This window comes from Heptranchias perlo, chromosome 17 (genome assembly GCF_035084215.1).
Source record: "Heptranchias perlo isolate sHepPer1 chromosome 17, sHepPer1.hap1, whole genome shotgun sequence".
Classification (NCBI taxonomy): Eukaryota; Metazoa; Chordata; class Chondrichthyes; order Hexanchiformes; family Hexanchidae; genus Heptranchias; species Heptranchias perlo.
In genome coordinates, this window is record NC_090341.1 from 41575207 (window position 1) to 41592361 (window position 17155).

At 40.1% G+C, this 17155-nt stretch overlaps 1 protein-coding gene across 2 annotated transcripts in view; it reads right to left on the minus strand.

The window, feature by feature from the left end:
- chl1b (cell adhesion molecule L1-like b) overlaps window positions 1-17155 on the minus strand; it is a 513752-nt gene that overhangs the window by 310854 nt on the left and 185743 nt on the right. For both annotated transcript variants that reach the window (XM_067998921.1, XM_067998919.1), the window contains 4 exons: window positions 12749-12860; window positions 11308-11492; window positions 5917-6048; window positions 646-789 (listed from right to left, as the gene is read on the minus strand). In XM_067998921.1, the coding sequence (XP_067855022.1) occupies window positions 646-789; window positions 5917-6048; window positions 11308-11492; window positions 12749-12860 (573 nt within the window). The remainder of the gene's footprint in view (window positions 1-645; window positions 790-5916; window positions 6049-11307; window positions 11493-12748; window positions 12861-17155) is intronic.

A 17155-nucleotide genomic window follows, 5' to 3' on the forward strand; every position in this document is an offset into this window, starting at 1 on the left:
CTGTCCAATCCGTCATTTGACCTTTTTAAACTCATGATACTATTAACATTTTTTATTATGCTAAGATTTTCTTATGAACCTAACTACAATTTTTTCATAATTTTGCAAAACCAATAAATATGAATTATACAGCACATTTCAGAGTGCTAAAGTTGCATCAGTAAAATATTTTAAATATTATAAACTTTTGAAAAGCTGCTGAAAGTGAGAAAAATCAGAATTATCATTCAGAATTGTACACTTTCTGTGCTGTGATAGTATTACTGTTGTTAAACCATTTATAAAAGCGTTGCTGAGAGAAGGTTTGCATGTTTTTCCCAGATGGAGATGTAGCTGTGTAAACTTTTACATACATCTTTTAACATATTCTGTTTTAAGTATCAATCAGCTTTCAGTAAACAAAAAATTTAAAAAAGCATTCTAAAAACAAAGGATTATTGCATTTGCTTTAAGATTTAATTTTAAATTAATTGGCAACCTATTGGTGAGACACACAACCTTCAATTAGGATATTTTCCCAATGACTGATGTTTGTACATCTGTAAGCTGCATTGTTAAGAACAAATTGAACAAGAAGTTTGACAAATACCATGTCTGTGGCTTAACAGGTACAATAAACAATCATCATTCAACATTGGCACTTACTCAGGACATTGACAATTGCATTGGCAAGGATAGATCCATGCTTGTTAGAAGCTTCACACTGATAAACTACACTGTCATTCAGCTGCAGATTTGTGAGAGTGATAACACCTTGAGAAACCTTGCGATTGATGGTAGGTTTCGTCTCTGTAATACATAAAAATATCTTTCTTATTAACAGTCATCAGTTTTGTTACAAAGCAATTTCATTTTATACTACTATTGATTTCTGGTGACAAAGAATGGTGAGGAAACATATTGCATTTGGCTACTTCAATTAGTTCTAGGGAAGGTATCAAGGAGGTGGTACAACTGAAATGTGAATGCACCTTCTTAGTCCATCAGTTTCAACCCACAATAGCTACACCTGGCATCTTTTCCGTTATTAAAGTCCTTTATTTATTGAACAAATTTCGTTCAAGCTTTGAAAGGATTTTCCCTGCTCTGTAATATAAACCATCTGTTGCAATGCTGTAGGAAACTGATCACTCTCAAAACAAAATATACCAGATACAAAATGTGTGTGTCGTAAGCAAGGACCAGGTTTCTGAACATACAGTAAAGTTTGCCCTCTGCAAAAATCATTCAAATTCATAGCTGGAATCCTGCACAGTACTCTAGCCATGTATAATTGTTCAGGAACCTTGAAAAAAACCTGCAAAAATAATATTAACCTCTGGCTGGCCTCACCTTCGCTGGCATTTAAAAAAAAAGTACACATTATGCGACTCCACAGAGCTATCTGTAATGGCTTTTCCAACCTTTTTGCCATAACTAGTGCTGGAGAAAGAGGATCAATCTCACTCATGATGGTGGCTATTAACAACAGGTTGAAGGAACAACAAAAATATGGAGGCAACTCCCTTCCCTGTTCCAGGTTACTAAGCAGAGAAAAATACAAGTCAATACAGTGTTGATTATATCAACACTTGACAGTGTGTGAAATAAATCCAAGCAATCTGAAGGAAGTGAAAGTCTCATTGTCATTGAGATTGAGTAGATTGGCCTGTGGATGACTGAGTTTTTTCAAATAGACCCAATATTTTTTCTCGGAGCATGTTTAGGTTTAGCTGCCACGAAGAAACAAACCCACAAAAGATGGCCTACTCTTTGCATCACTCAATTGTTGCAACCACATTTCTTTTTGGGGAGGGGGAAGGGAAGAACGGAAGAACAATGTTGTATTTGTGTAGTGCCTTTCATGACCTCGGGATGTCCCAAGTCCTTTAGCGCCAATTATGTATTTTTCAAGTGCAGTCATTCTTGTAATGTAGGTAAATGCAAATATGTAAAACATACTCTGAATCCAAGTTCCATTGACTTCTGTTCAGAACAGTTCTTTCATATTGGTATCTAAATTTGGATCCTATTGCAGTAGTTGTTGTGACTACTTGCACCAGCGACTTCAGAGATTCCCCAAGTTAGACTCTTTGATTAGTCATGACTATTAGTTTGAAGTTGCAAACCATGCGGTTGGTCCTTTTCCCAGCTAATTACCTCTATATGCAACACTGAATCAGACTTTCATGTTAACCTGCATGAATTTTTCCTGAGTTCATAGTTTAGCCAGTAATCATCAATTGTGGCCTTTTTGTCATTCAATCATTTCTTTCCTCATTTTAAAAAAATTATTTTCTCCGGTCTGTTTAATTCACCAGGCTGCGTGTCATGTAGTGGGGGGGGGGGGGGGGCGTGCGAGGGGAGAGGGGGGAGAAACCAGTCATTTCCACAGAGATGGTGTTGCATTTCTGAAGCTGTTCTAGTATCTTTCCATTTTTTTTAGCACACAGAAATTTATTTTACTCTCACACAATTAGACACGGGATCCAGCCAGGTATAATGAGAACAAAAACTTTTCTTCAGTAGTCGATCTTGCCTGGATTCCACACTGGGAAATCAGTGTGCGCCAAGCAACCTGAAACACGACTGGGAAATCAGAATGAGACAGCTATTAAACAGAGCTTCAAAAAACTGCATTGTGTACAGTGGTCTGCTTCTGCACAGAAATCTGGCCATGCTGAGGAAGTCCTCAGCAGCAAGGCCCTTTTGCAAGGCAAAGACATGCAAGATTCAACAAGTGACAATCATTTTGGGCAGCTTTGCTGGGCTGTACTGTTGCACTCCTACAATTGGTCCAAATATCTGAACTTTTGCTTCAGTCTGCTAATGGGCTGCTCAACCAAGACCCTGGCAGCAGTGTGCACCTCATTATATCACTGTTTAGATCTTGTCTCAATAGGTTGCAGCAGATAGTCTTGGTTCCCCAAAAGCTGTCCACTGGTTCCCCAAAAGCTGTCCACTGGTTCACGATTGGTAGATTTTCCTACATTTACTGTAGTTATCTGTGAAAATTGTGACACTTTCAAGTGTGACACATGGTATATTTTCCCACACACTACAGATGTGAGGCAGATACAAGAATTAATTACAAAGGAAGATGATTATTTTCCCCTCAATACTCCTTTACCTCAATTGCAGCTTTTCTGTTTTCTCTCATGATCACTTTCCCTAATTGATGCTTTTCCCGATTGTTGCCCAAGCGCGCCATTTGCTGATTTGGTGGAGTACCCTGCTCACCAACCTGCCAGAGTACTTGAGTTTACCATCAGAAAAAAAAAAGACTGAATACAAGTGAGGCTGAGACAGAGCAGGAACCCAAAAAGCAACAGCCAGAGAAGCAAAATCATCTGGGAATTTTTTAAAAAGTCATCAGTGAGTGATGTCATTTGACGTCAGAATTTACATTGGCCTGGGCTAAGAAGGACATGTGGCACAGGCTGGCTGAAGTGACGGTGCGAAGAGTAGAGGAGCAAGTTTGAACCTAATAGTAACTCCAAGCTGCTGTTCGAGTAAACCTTCAGGCAATTAGGTTGCTCTGAACCAGCACGTCTGTAACTGCTTCTATTACCGTTGTTGCGCAATCTCCTTGTTTACATCCTGCCCTGGGGTGACACCATCCATAAAATGATGCTTCCATATATACGATGACAACACCCACTTTTACTTCTCCCCCATAACCTTTGACTCAATGACCGCTAGTACACTGTCCAACTGTTTGTCCAAATCAAGTCGCGGATGAGCCGGAACTTTCTCCAACTCAGCATCACAAGACCGCCATAAACTGTGCATGCTAGCTTCAGAGTTCATCATCTTCCCCAGCTGCTCACTCAGGCTCAACTCAACAATACACAAGATTGTGTCCTGATGACCAAACTGAATTTCAAACCCAGATGCTATCCATCATCAAGACTGCCTATTTCCATCTCTGCAACATTGTCCACCACTGCCATTAAGACTTTCATCCTTTCTTGGATCACCTCCAGACTCGACTTCTCAGCTCATTAGCCTCCCAAATTTCACCTTACATAAATTTCAACTTGTCCAAAACTCTGTAACCTGCACCCTATTCTCAGAAAGTCCTAAACCTTTATAATTTCTATCCTCTCCATCCTCCACTGGCATGGATTCAAAATCCTTAACCTCAATGGCCTCTCCCATTCTTACCCCAGCAATCTCCTCCAATCCATTGCTCTTCTGACACGGATCTCCTATCAATGTAACTACCCTCTTCCAGCTCTCCTCTTCCAGCATTGTTGGGAGAGCATTCAGCCATCTCAGCTTCACACTCTCAAACGCTTTCCTAGAATCCCTCCATTTTGCTACCTTTCTCCCACCTTCAAAAGCCTCCTCACAACCCATGTCTTCAACCAAGCCTTTGGCCATCTCCTCTTACTCTGCTATTACTGACCATTGTCCATTGTCAATTTGTGAAGCACCTTGGGACATATTTCTATGTTTAGCATGCAATATGAATGTTCTTTTTTCAACCCTTCTGCAATATGGTTTTGAAACACCTGTTGCATTTAAAAACTATATATTACAGACTTTATTTCCTTTATTCTCCCCATATTCAAAATCTCGGAAAATACAGCACTGTTGAGTTTAACGGCAGATGAAAAATGCTCAATAGTGCTACCACTTTTCTGCCCATTGAGATGCATTGCTGTAACTTGGGGTTTTCAGACCCTTTGGCCTCGATTTTAACCCCCTCACCCCCGATGGGCAGGAGAAGATCGGGGGAGGGGGTTTAAAATATCAGGATCGGGCAACCTGACCCTATTCCTGCCCCTTTAAATTTTAAAGTGCAGAAATCAGGCCAAGGACAAGGCTCCCGCAAAAGGCAGGCGGGACCTAATTAATATACCAAAGTCGCGGCCTGACGGTATCATTGGCGCCGCGACTTAAATTTAACAGTAACTGAGGGGGTTTCCCGGCAGCTGATCCGAGGCGGGAGCAGCTCTTTTAACACACCTTGTGGGCCAGGAGGAGCATGAGTGCTCCCCCCAGACCCCTCAAGGAAGCCTTCGGCCTCCCCCAGCCCAGCCCCCATCCCAGCCCTCCTGATTGCCGACCTCCCTCGAGCCCTCCTGATTGCCCACCTCCCTCCAGCCCTCCCGATTGCCGACCAGAGCTGATGCTCCCTTCCCAGTGCCGAGGACAGTCCCCAAGATTGCCCGGCTGCAGCCTCCTGCCACCAGTGTTCCCTCCTACCTGCCGGCTAGATTGTCCATGAGGTCGGCAGCTGGGCGGAGGTGGCCTTTCAATATGATAATGAGGCCATGCCGTTAAGATCGGCAGGGCCTCCATGTCCCAGCCTTGCCGGCTTCTTCTTCCAAATTGGGCCTCTCCCAAACCTTCCCCAGCTCCCCATTAATGCCGGGGCCTTTATATTGACTGATACTGTGATGGTTTCTGTTGCAGGATATATGCTACAGAGCTACTATTCTGTACTTATTTCCCTCCAGCTCTAGAGGTAGGAAAAACAGAATCCAGTCAAAGGGCAGGAGATCAGAAATGGCACCTTTGGCCTGCTGGACATTAACAACAGAGAGGCATAAAGGGTAGTTATCAAGCACTGGCCATCAGAGATATGAAGACAGATTGCAGACATTTAGCATTAGAGAGATGATGAGCACTGGGACTCAACAATATGAGGGCAGGCTTGAAGCACTGGGCATTTGAGACTTGAAAGCAGAGGTATGTGGGGATATTCCAAATTAATGGTGGAAAATTGGGTGTGTTTCTTTAGTGATATGCATTCCAACCCACCCATTTTTCCAATAATCATTGTGCACAGACCCAGGAAAATCTCCCCTTTAACCTCCTTCTAACCATTATGTTGGATTACATTTTAACATCAAACAGACTCTTGTTATTGGCCTGCATTTTTTCTTCTTAATCTAATTTTTCTTATTGTCTACAAATCTTTCTTACCGCTCAAAAGTTTCCCATTCACTTTCCATTGAACTTCAGGTTTTGGCTGGCCACCAACTTCACATTCCAATTCAGCGTTTTCCTCAGAAAAATATACTTTATTTCTGGGCTTTTTGATCCAATAAGGGGCAGCTGTTGAAGAATTACAATTGTTATTTACATTTCCAATTTATAACATTGTAACTTGCATCACAAGCACACGTAGAAAAAACTAGAGTACAATGAAGAGAACTCAGGATTTCATGCAACATAAGATTGTAAATTATGCGTTGTTGACAAAATTTATTTTTTAATGGTTAAATGTCTTCTCTAACGGTTAGCCATCCTGTTCAACTCCACACCTAGCCACTGATTTCATTTAGAATCATAGAATCATAGAAGTTTACAAAATGGAAACAGGCCCTTCGGCCCAACATGTCCATGTCGCCCAGTTTATACCACTAAGCTAGTCCCAATTGCCTGCACTTGGCCCATATCCCTCTATACCCATCTTACCCATGTAACTGTCCAAATGCTTTTTAAAAGACAAAATTGTACCCGCCTCTACTACTGCCTCTGGCAGCTCATTTCCCTCTGCTTTTTCTCACTCAGATTGAGCCTGGCATGTACAGTCTTGGTGACCTACCGTTGAGCCAACGACAGGGGAGGGTAATTGGGTCCTCAACAAGTTACTATTGTTCTGGCAATGACAGATGTTTCATCAGCATTCATCATTGCTTCTGATCTAAAAGCTCTGTAGGTCTTGATACCATCCACATCAAGGAATTTGATTCTAAGCATTTTGCCACTGAAGATCTTGGCATTGACCAAAGAGGACTTCTGTATTGTAATCAAGAGGTAGTGATGTGTAATCAAAATCAATGGAAGTGCCATCAATTTTTTGGTGCTAGATTCTGGAACTAGGCAAATATTAATTTCCTGCCAGTTAACTGACAGTTTAATCCTAAATATGACACCACTAAAACTCCAGAAGTGAAGGTATATCAATTTGGAAGAGCCTTCTTGGGCCTAAAAAATGTAAAATTGTGCCACTTTGAAAAGGCACCAATGTCTTAAATAAAGAGATGATGTGGAGATGCCGGTGATGGACTGGGGTTGACAATTGTAAACAATTTTACAACACCAAGTTATAGTCCAACAATTTTATTTGAAAATCACAAGCTTTCGGAGGCTTCCTCCTTCCTCAGGTGAATTCATGCAACATAAGACTAAGGAAGGAGGAAGGAGGAAGCCTCCGAAAGCTTGTGATTTTCAAATAAAATTGTTGGACTATAACTTGGTGTTGTAAAATTGTTTACAATTAAATAAAGAGACATTGAGACTCACTCTTGGTCACAGGAGCCTATTAATCAAAATCTCCTATGCAGTTTTAGAGGGTAGCTTAGGAAGTTGAGGCCTCTTGTAAACCCATCAAAAAGCTGAAGATACTTGCAATATCAATTTCAACATCATTGTATCCCTGGAGCAGTGTAAGATTCTAAGGTCAATGCCTGGGATGGCCTACTTCACCCTCCCTAAACCACCAATTCTGGCTAAAAGCTTCAAAAATCTCTAAAAGGTAATCTAGAAGCTGGACTTCCAACGAAGTCAAGAACATGATGTGAGCATTCTGGCGATGGAGATTCCTTGACATCAGTGCTAATTCAAGAACTTGAACAGTATTGAATATTGGCAAACAGAAGGTTCTAGAATAAAAAGGTGAAAGCTATTATTAAAAAAAAAATACAAAATAAATAAGTATTTTCTGTTATCTTTTTTGGAGTCAAGCTATTTCAAATGGTGTCGTAAATACACATGTCACTCCGCTATTTAAGAAAGATGAGAGAGGGAAACCAGGGAATTATAGACCAGTTAGCCTAACATCTGTTAACAGGAAATTAGTAGAGTCTATAATTAAGGATAGAGTGACTGAACACTTTGAAAATTTTCAGCTGATGACAGAGAGCCAGGAGGATTTGTAAAGTGTAGGTCATGCCTGAAGAACCTGATTGAATGTTTTGAAGAGGTGACTAAAGTACTGGACAGGGGAATGTCTATGGATGTTATTTATATGGACTTCCAGAAGGCATTCGATAAAGTCCCTCATAAGGGACTGTTAGCTAAAGTTGAAGCTCATGGAATTGAGGGCAAATTATTGACCTGGTTAGGAAATTGGCTGAGCGGCAGGAGACAAAGAGTAGGGATAATGGGCAGGTACTCAAATTAGCAGATGTGACTAGTGGTGTCCCACAGGGATCTGTGTTGGGGCCTCAACTATCCACTGTATTTATTAACGACTTAGATGATGGGATAGAGGACCACATATCCAAGTTTGCCACTGACACAAAAACAGGCAGCATTGTAAGCAGTGTAGATGGAAACATAAAATTACAGAGAGATATTAATAGAATAAGTGAATGGGCAAAACTGTGGCAAATGGATTTCAATGTAGGCAAGTGTGAGCTCATCCACTTTGGACCTGAAAGGATAGATCAGAGTACTTCCTAAATGCTGAAAAGCTCAAAACAGTGGAGGTCCAAAGAGACTTAGGGGGTCCATGTACATAGATCATTAAAATGTCATGGACAGGTACAGAAAATAATCAAAAAGACTAATGGAATGCTAGCCTTTATATCGAGAGGACTAGAATACAAGGGGGTAGAAGTTATGCTACAGCTATACAAAGCCCTGGTTAGACCACACCTGGAGTACCATGTTCAGTTCTGGGCATCACACCTTGGAGGGAGTGCAGTGTAGATTTACTAGAATGATACCTGGACTCCAAGGGTGAAATTACGAGGAGAGATTACCCAAACTAGGGCTGTATTCCATGGAATTTAGAAGATTAAGGGGTGATTTGATTGAAGTTTTCAAGATATTAAGGGGAACTGATAGGGTAGATAGAGAGGAACTATTTCCGCTGGCTGGGGAGTGTAGGACTAGGTGTCATAGCCTAAAAATTAGAAACAGGACTTTCAGGAGTGAAGTTAGGAAACACTTCTACACGCAAAGGGTGGTAGAAGTTTGGAACTCTCTTCTGCAAATGGCAATTGATGCTAGCTCAATTGTTAATTTAAAATCTGAAATTGATAGATCTGTATTGATCAAAGGTATTAATAGATATGGGGATAAGGCGGGTATCATGGAGTTAGGTTACAGATCAGCCATGATCTCATTGAATGTCGGAACAGGCACGAGGGGCTAAATGGCCTACTCCTGTTCCTATGCTCCTACGAGAAAGGTTTAAAGTTTTTTTTAAAAGAGCTTGGCTCCATAAAATCTGTTAAGATTATTTTTAAACTTTAAGCAATTTACAGTAATGATTTTCTATAAGGTTTTTATAATTCATTCTTGGGATGCGGGCATTGCTGACAAGGCCAGCATTTATTGCCCATTCCTAGTTGCCCTTGAGAAGGTGCTGGTGAGCTTCCTTCTTGAACCACTGCAGTCTATGTGGTGAAGGTGCTCCCACAATGCTGTTTTTTTTCTAGTGAAGTATCATCAATTAACATCCAGTTATTAACTGACAGATTTAGAGCTTTTTAAGTCTACAAATAGTTATGCTACAGGAAGGAGAGTGGATTTATATTTTAATTAGCTAAATCTACATTTATTTTGTTATTGTCTTGAAATAACTTTATTAAACCATTATAAAAGGTTTCCACCAGATGGAGCAATTTAGCTTAAAATAAGGGAAGACAAGGAATATGAAAACTAGTCATACACTCACCAAAATTGTAACTAGAAAAAAACTAATCATGTTTTTTCTTGCACTGTACACCTAACAATTCATGTCCTATCATGTGCTGTGTCCCTCTAACCAACAGCTCATGTGGCAAACTCCATCAATGTGCTCAGCTGTCATCTCACAGCTTCTCATGTTGTTCCATGCTCAAATTACAACATCGTTTTTGTTTTAAATATGTGGATCTTGAAATCAATTAGCAATTTTTGAAAATCTCTCTACAGGCCACGTTCTACATCATGGACAGGGTAGAGGCAGAATAGAAAACTGCAAAGCCCAGGTGGTCATTTAGAAAATAGGTTTTCTTACTTCCTCAGTCTGTTTTCCCTGGGCAAAGCATTCAGCAATTTCCTTGCCCATCCTCGAAGCATTATAACTGGTTAACGGTGTGTATTCTTTCACTAATATCTACCTCTCCCCATCATATATGCCAATCAACAGCGTTCCATGCTGACAGACAGCGTTTTGGGGTTTGGTCAGCATTTTCTGGCAAAAATCAGCATTGACCAGGTCCATCTCCCCTCCTATCCCACTCCTACCAGAGTCTACCTGCTACTGGAAGGGATCATGCCCCTCTTCCCTCAATTTATTAAATGATTGAGAACTCTATGAGCTAACTGGCTCACCCACTGCTCCCTTACAATGGCTAGAGCTATACTTGTATATAAATATTTATAGGTAACTCCTGAAGCCATGGTCGAGATCAGGTGTGTCAAACCTCTTGGAGCAGGTGAGTGGTTGCATTTTAAGTTCCCCATGTGACTCACAAGCATTTAAACAAAGCATTAAAATAACATAATCCTGTCCTGTATTGTTATTCCATCTCAACAGAATATACAAGACCTTGTCTTCTTTCCTTTCAAACCTTCAGAACCATGATTCTTAAGTCAGCTGAAACCACTGCAGAAGAGGCCTTTTACTGGTGCCAAGTACCATAGGTAAGAAATACTACCAGATCATCCAGCCACCATCCAAGCAATGGGAGACATGTATCCATGGCAACTTTGCAATCTACATCAATATTATGGACTGATTGATCATTTTTAACCTGCATAGACCTAAAATTGTGCAATTATATAACACTTTAATAAATAATTAAATGCTAAATCTTCGTAAACAACATGTCTATTTCCCTTCTGAATTCTAAATACCATTAATATACTTGAATCACGAGGCAAATTTGTCTTCATTTGGACTGAATACAATTCAAAATTGAGCTGTCCTCATCCTTATTTTGGGTTTAGTTGGCACATTCGCAGGCCACTAGCACTAGGTCCAAACACATCAGATTTCACTTAGTTGACAGTGTAGCCTGGGGAAATTAAATTCACTCTTTCTGTGGTAATTAATCAAATGAAGAGAACATTCCTGCCAGCCTTTTTTGCTCCTCCACAGATTTGCCGAAGTTTCGACACAAGAATCAATGTAAACTGAGTGTACTGATTGTTATTGCATTAGATGTTGCACAGATTAATTGAAGGCAAACTTAAATAATGCAAATTTCTTTTTAAAAAATCATGTTCTGTGGGACGTGGTTAAAATCTTATTAAATCCGATTAGTGTACAGTTTATCTAAGCTATTCTATGCAAAAAGCATAGCTGTATTGAAAGGTGATCAAATTGAAGCTGGCAAAATAGAAATGAAATGGGCAAACTTAGTCCATTACCTGCCACTGTAACTGAGAAGGCATGCATCACTGCACCAAATGTATTTTCAGCCTTGCACTGGTATTTTCCATCATCAAGTTCTGTCACATTAATTATTTTCAAAGTTTTGTTGAAGTTCTCTTCTGTTGCTGTATGTTTCGGCATATCGCCATCCATCTTAGTCCAGGAGATTTGTGGTGTGGGGCTGTGAAGGAAACAACAGGTGGTTGGCAAATAATCTAATCACATCAACCAGAATTCCGTAGTCCAAAACAGTTGGAATACATGTGGTAAAATTCATCCTGTACACCAATTACATATTTTACAACACCAAGTTATAGTCCAGCAATTTTATTTTAAATTCACAAGCTTTCGGAGATTTTCTCCTTCCTCCTTGCTGGACTATAACTTGGTGTTGTAAAATTGTTTACAATTGTCAACCCCAGTCCATCACCGGCATCTCCACACCAATTACATAGATTATGCTAATTTCAAAATTATACTTGAATATATTCGAATTATCTAACACAGTAGCTACTTTACATGAGAATAATGAGCACAGCAAAGAAATTCTGGTAACACCACAATTATGTAAATTGTAAGAATATAATGAGTTTGAGAATCCATCAAATATGATAAATTTAGAATAGGTTAATCCAGGAAGAGATGAATTTTGGTAGTATGGGGTTAAAAGTCTAGTGAAATGGAAAAATACTAACCTTTCTGAATCTTTCTAACCCTTCTGATGTTTTGGACTCTTCTAACTAAATCATGTAGCTGAATAAACAGCAACGCTGTAAACCTTGGGAGGGGGTCATCAGCTAACCTAGTGACTTTTGTCCTGCTTCTGTGAATATTGGGGTATCTCCACAGGACAGAGGAACTGACACATCATTATCTCACCATCTGGGGAGACATCCGTTAAACAGTACGTACAGAGCGGCACATCTTTCAGGTAGAAATAAAAGTATAAGAGCAGAAACACAGTCGGAGGAGGAACAGATAGTTAGATACATGCAGCAGATCGATGCTGGCCTTTGGCCTAACGCTGTGTAACTATCGGGAAGATCACCATCAATGAGCCAGGTGTGCCGATTGTCCAATTGCAAGAGGCGGGTAATATGAATCTATTATTGCACTGCTGACAGATTGTAATATAATATAGTCTGAACGACCTTATACAATAAAGTCTGATCAACCTCTATAACCAATATGGTGTCAAGTCGAATCATTGGATAGTGGGAGAGACAAATGTCTCTGCTCCAGAAATTATTACAAATAGACCAAAAATCATACGGTATGCTGAAACAACTTGTAGTATTGGTGAAAAAGGTGAACATCTGTGCACTGTCTCCACTGAAGTAAGACTGAATATTTTTGGATACTAAAATATCAACCATTTGTTCCTAACTGTCAAACTGGGTCATTAATTGCTTCAAGTGTTATTTTGTTTTTACTCACAAGCCTTCAGCAATGCATTCCAGTTGAAGAGTTTCCCCTCGCAGCGCAATAATATTTGAGCTACTGCCAGAAGGTGTCAGAAAACTTGGCTTTCGGCCTTTTATTGAATTTGCTGCAAGAAAAGGAAATTCAATTTGAATGTGACCGTAGGTGAATAAATACATGATAATTTTCATGGCATTATACTTAAACTTCAATAAGAGACTCCACAAATGAAACATTAAGTCAAAGAAAATGAAGTGAAGATGCAAGCCGTATATGTTAATTTGGTTAGTGCTTGATGAACAATTTCAGAAGAGCAGAATTGAAAATAAATGAATACAATCAGAGCTTGTTAAAGTCAAAAATGAATTTGCTCTTAACCAAATTTCCAAGATACTGGAATTCTTTTTATATATTGTCCCTATCAGTCAAGTAATTGAAGACTTTTATTTGACTAACTGTGAATATGCTATTAAAGAGTGAAGCTGTATAGGTCATAGTATAAAGGACGCTTACCAGAAGTATACTGGCAAAAGTCTTCCTGTAGTATAAAATGCCATTTTACCAGAGTTAAGTGTATAAATGTTCATTGGAACTTGCATAGAGGAAGTTCCCTGCTTCACAGTGTCAGGAGTGGCACACCAGGGATATCATTATCACAGTATAGTCAGGTGGTAAAAGGGGCCCACTAATCAAGCTCACAGAACAAAGCTAGGCACCATAAACAAGGTGCTGCCAGGTTTGAATCAATTTTGTCACAATCAGACCAGCAGCTGAAGCATAAACAAACCCTTATATTGAAAAAGTAAATAAGCTTTTGGTGATTTCAATGATTTGGTGTATTACTCTGAAGTGCAATGTGCTCTGGGAGTATCAGAACATGATTTATATTCTATATACATCCAGAATTATCGAAGAAAAAAATTGAGTTGAGGCTTCAAAGCCCAAAGTCAGCCTTGTGCACACCGTCAATCAACTTCTAAAAGCATGAGCAGAGCCATAGAAAAATTTCACACACTCTCCTTCTTAGAGAACGAGTGATGCATTGTTGCAAGTGGTCTCAAAGAGGGAGCAAACTAAATTGAAAATATAACTGGGGCAAAAATATGAATATATTTTAAAATGTCAAGTTTTATGATTTATCAATTATAATGCTTGTATTTATAAAGTACCAATGTATCTTCAATATCCATCCGAAGCATCGGAACAGACGAACTTGGCCTTGATTTAACACCTCACCCAAAGGATAGGAACAGAGGAACAGGACGATTCCCTCGGGCCTGCTCCACCGTTCGATTAGATTATGGCTGATCTTTACCTCAACTCCATTTTCCTGCCAGAACTCCATATCCCTTGATACCCTTACCGAACAAAAATCCATCGATCTCAGTCTTAAAAGCTCCTAGTTTCCATGGCCTTTTGGGGGGAGAGAATTCCAGATTTTTACTACCCTTTGTGTGAAAAAGTGCTTCCTGATTTCTCTCCTAAATGGCCTAGCTCTAATTTTAAGATTAATGTCCCCTCGTTCTTGATTCCCCCATCAGAACAAATACTTTCTCTGTATCTACCCTATCGAATCCCTTTAACATTTAAACACCTCGATCAGATCACCCCTCAATCTTATATAACATGGGAATACCAGCCAAGTTTCTGCAACCTGTCCTCATAATTTAACCCTCTAAGCCCCAGTATCATTCTGGTGAATCTGCACTGCACCCCCTCCAAGGCCAATACATCCTTCCTGAGGTGAGGTGCCCAAAACTGAACGCAGATGGTGTCTGATCATGTTTCTGTACAAATGAAGCACAACATCCTCCTCTTTGTAATCCAACCCCCTTGAGGCAAAGACCAACAATCCATTTGCTTTTTTCTTTCCATTTTTACCTGTCTACTAGCTTTAAGAACATAAGAAATAGGAGCAGGAGTAGGCCAATCGGCCCCTCGAGCTTGCTCCGCCATTCAATAAGATCATGGCTGATCTGATCCTAACCTCAAATCTAAATTCATGTCCAATTTCCTGCCCGCTCCCCGTAACCCCTAATTCCCTTTACTTCAAGGAAACTGTCTATTTCTGTTTTAAATTTATTTAATGATGCAGCTTCCATAGCTTCCTGGGGCAGCAAATTCCACAGACCTACTACCCTCTGAGTGAAGAAGTTTCTCCTCATCTCAGTTTTGAAAGAGCAACCCCTTATTCTAAGATTATGCCCCCTAGTTCCAGTTTCACCCATCCTTGGGAACATCCTTACCGCATCCACCCGATCAAGCCCTTTCACAATCTTATATGTTTCAATAAGATTGCCTCTCATTCTTCTGAACTCCAATGAGTAGAGTCTCAATCTACTCAACCTCTCCTCATATGTCCACCCCCTCATCCCCGGGATTAATTGAATGAACCTTCTTTGTACTGCCTCGAGATCAAGTATGTCTTTTCTTAAGTATGGACACCAAAACTGTATGCAGTATTTCAGGTGCGGTCTCACCAATACCTTATATAACTGCAGCAATACCTCCCTGTTTTTATATTCTATCCCCCTAGCAATAAAAGCCAACATTCCGTTGGCCTTCTTGATCACCTGCTGCACCTGCAAACTAACTTTTTGATTTTCTTGCACTAGGACCCCCAGATCCCTTTGTACTGCAGTACTTTCATGTTTCTCGCCATTAGGATAATAACTTGCTCTCTGATTTTTCCTGCCAAAGTGCATAACCTCACATTTTCCAATATTGTATTGCATCTGCCAAATCTCCGCCCACTCACCCAGCCTGTCTATATCCCCTTGCAGGTTTTTTATGTCCTCCTCACTCTCTACTTTCCCTCTCATCTTTGTATCATCTGCAAACTTTGATATGTTACGCTCGGTCCCCTCCTCCAAATCGTTAATATAGATTGTAAAGAGTTGGGGACCCAGCACCGATCCCTGCGGAACACCACTGGCTACTGGTTGCCAATCCGAGAATGAATCATTTATCCCAACTCTCTGCTTCCTGTTAGATAACCAATCCTCCACCCATGCCAGAATATTAACCCCAATCCAGTGATTCTTTATCTTGAGCAATAATCTTTTATGTGGCACCTTGTCGAATGCCTTCTGGAAGTCTAAATACACTACGTCCATTGGTTCCCCTTTATCCACCCTGTACGTTATGTCCTCAAAGAACTCAAGCAAATTTGTCAGACATGACTTCCCCTTCATAAAGCCATGCTGACTTTGTCCTATTAAATTATGTTTATCCAAATGTTCCGCTACTGTCTCCTTAATAATAGAATCCAAAATTTTACCCACCACAGATGTTAGGCTAACTGGTCTATAATTTCCCGCCTTCTGCCTACTACCCTTTTTAAATAAGGGTGTTACATTAGCAGTTTTCCAATCTGCCGGGACCTTTGCTGAGTCCAGAGAATTTTGGAAAATTATTACCAAAGCATCCACAATCCCTACTGCCACTTCCCTCAAGACCCTAGGATGTAAGCCATCAGGTCCAGGGGATTTATCCGCCTTGAGTCCTATTAATTTACTGAGTAACTCCCAAATCTCTTTGTTCCTCTAAGGTTCCTAGTTTCTCACCATTGAGAAAATACTCCGATTTATCTTTTAGATCCAAAGTGGATATCCTTACACTTGCCCACATTAAACTCCATTTGCCATTGTTTTGCCCACTCATTTAATCTGTCTATATCCCTTCCCAACTTCCTGCTCCCATCTGCACTACTTATTGTCCCTCCTAATTTAATGTAAACGACAAACTTGGATGCATAACTCTCTATGCCTTCATCCAAGTCATTAATAAATATGGTAAAAAGTTGAGGCCCCAGAACAGATCCCTGGGGAACGTAACTTGTCACATCCTGCCAATCTCAGTACATACTCTTTATCCCCAGTCTCTGTCTCTTACCTCCTGACTAATTTCCAACCCAAGTCAAAAGGCTACCTCCAATTCTGTGCGCTCTCATTGTTGTCAATAATCATTTGTGTGGAAACTTATCGAATGTTTTCTGGAAGTCCACATAGGTAACATCCACAGACACTCCTTTGTCTACCTTATTAGTGACCTCTTCAAAAAATTCAACTGGATTAGTTCGATTGCACCTTCAACAATGCAGCCTCAGTACTGCACTGAAGTGTAAACTTAGATTATGACCTCATACAGTGATAAGGAGCGAATTTGTTCCAGAGGCAATGATGATACTAAATGAGCCAAGCTCACACATCTAAAATTGACTTGTGAAGGTTTTATTCAGGCATATTATTGCAAAACTAATTTTACACCCATCGATAAGAATATAAAAACTTTTGGGAACAAGAAAAGGTCACTGGCCTCAACAAGCCCATCATCTTTTAAATGATCTCAATCAAACTGACCCACCCTTCTCAATATATCTTTCTTTCCAGAAATACCTCGAGTTGTCTTTTGAACCCATTT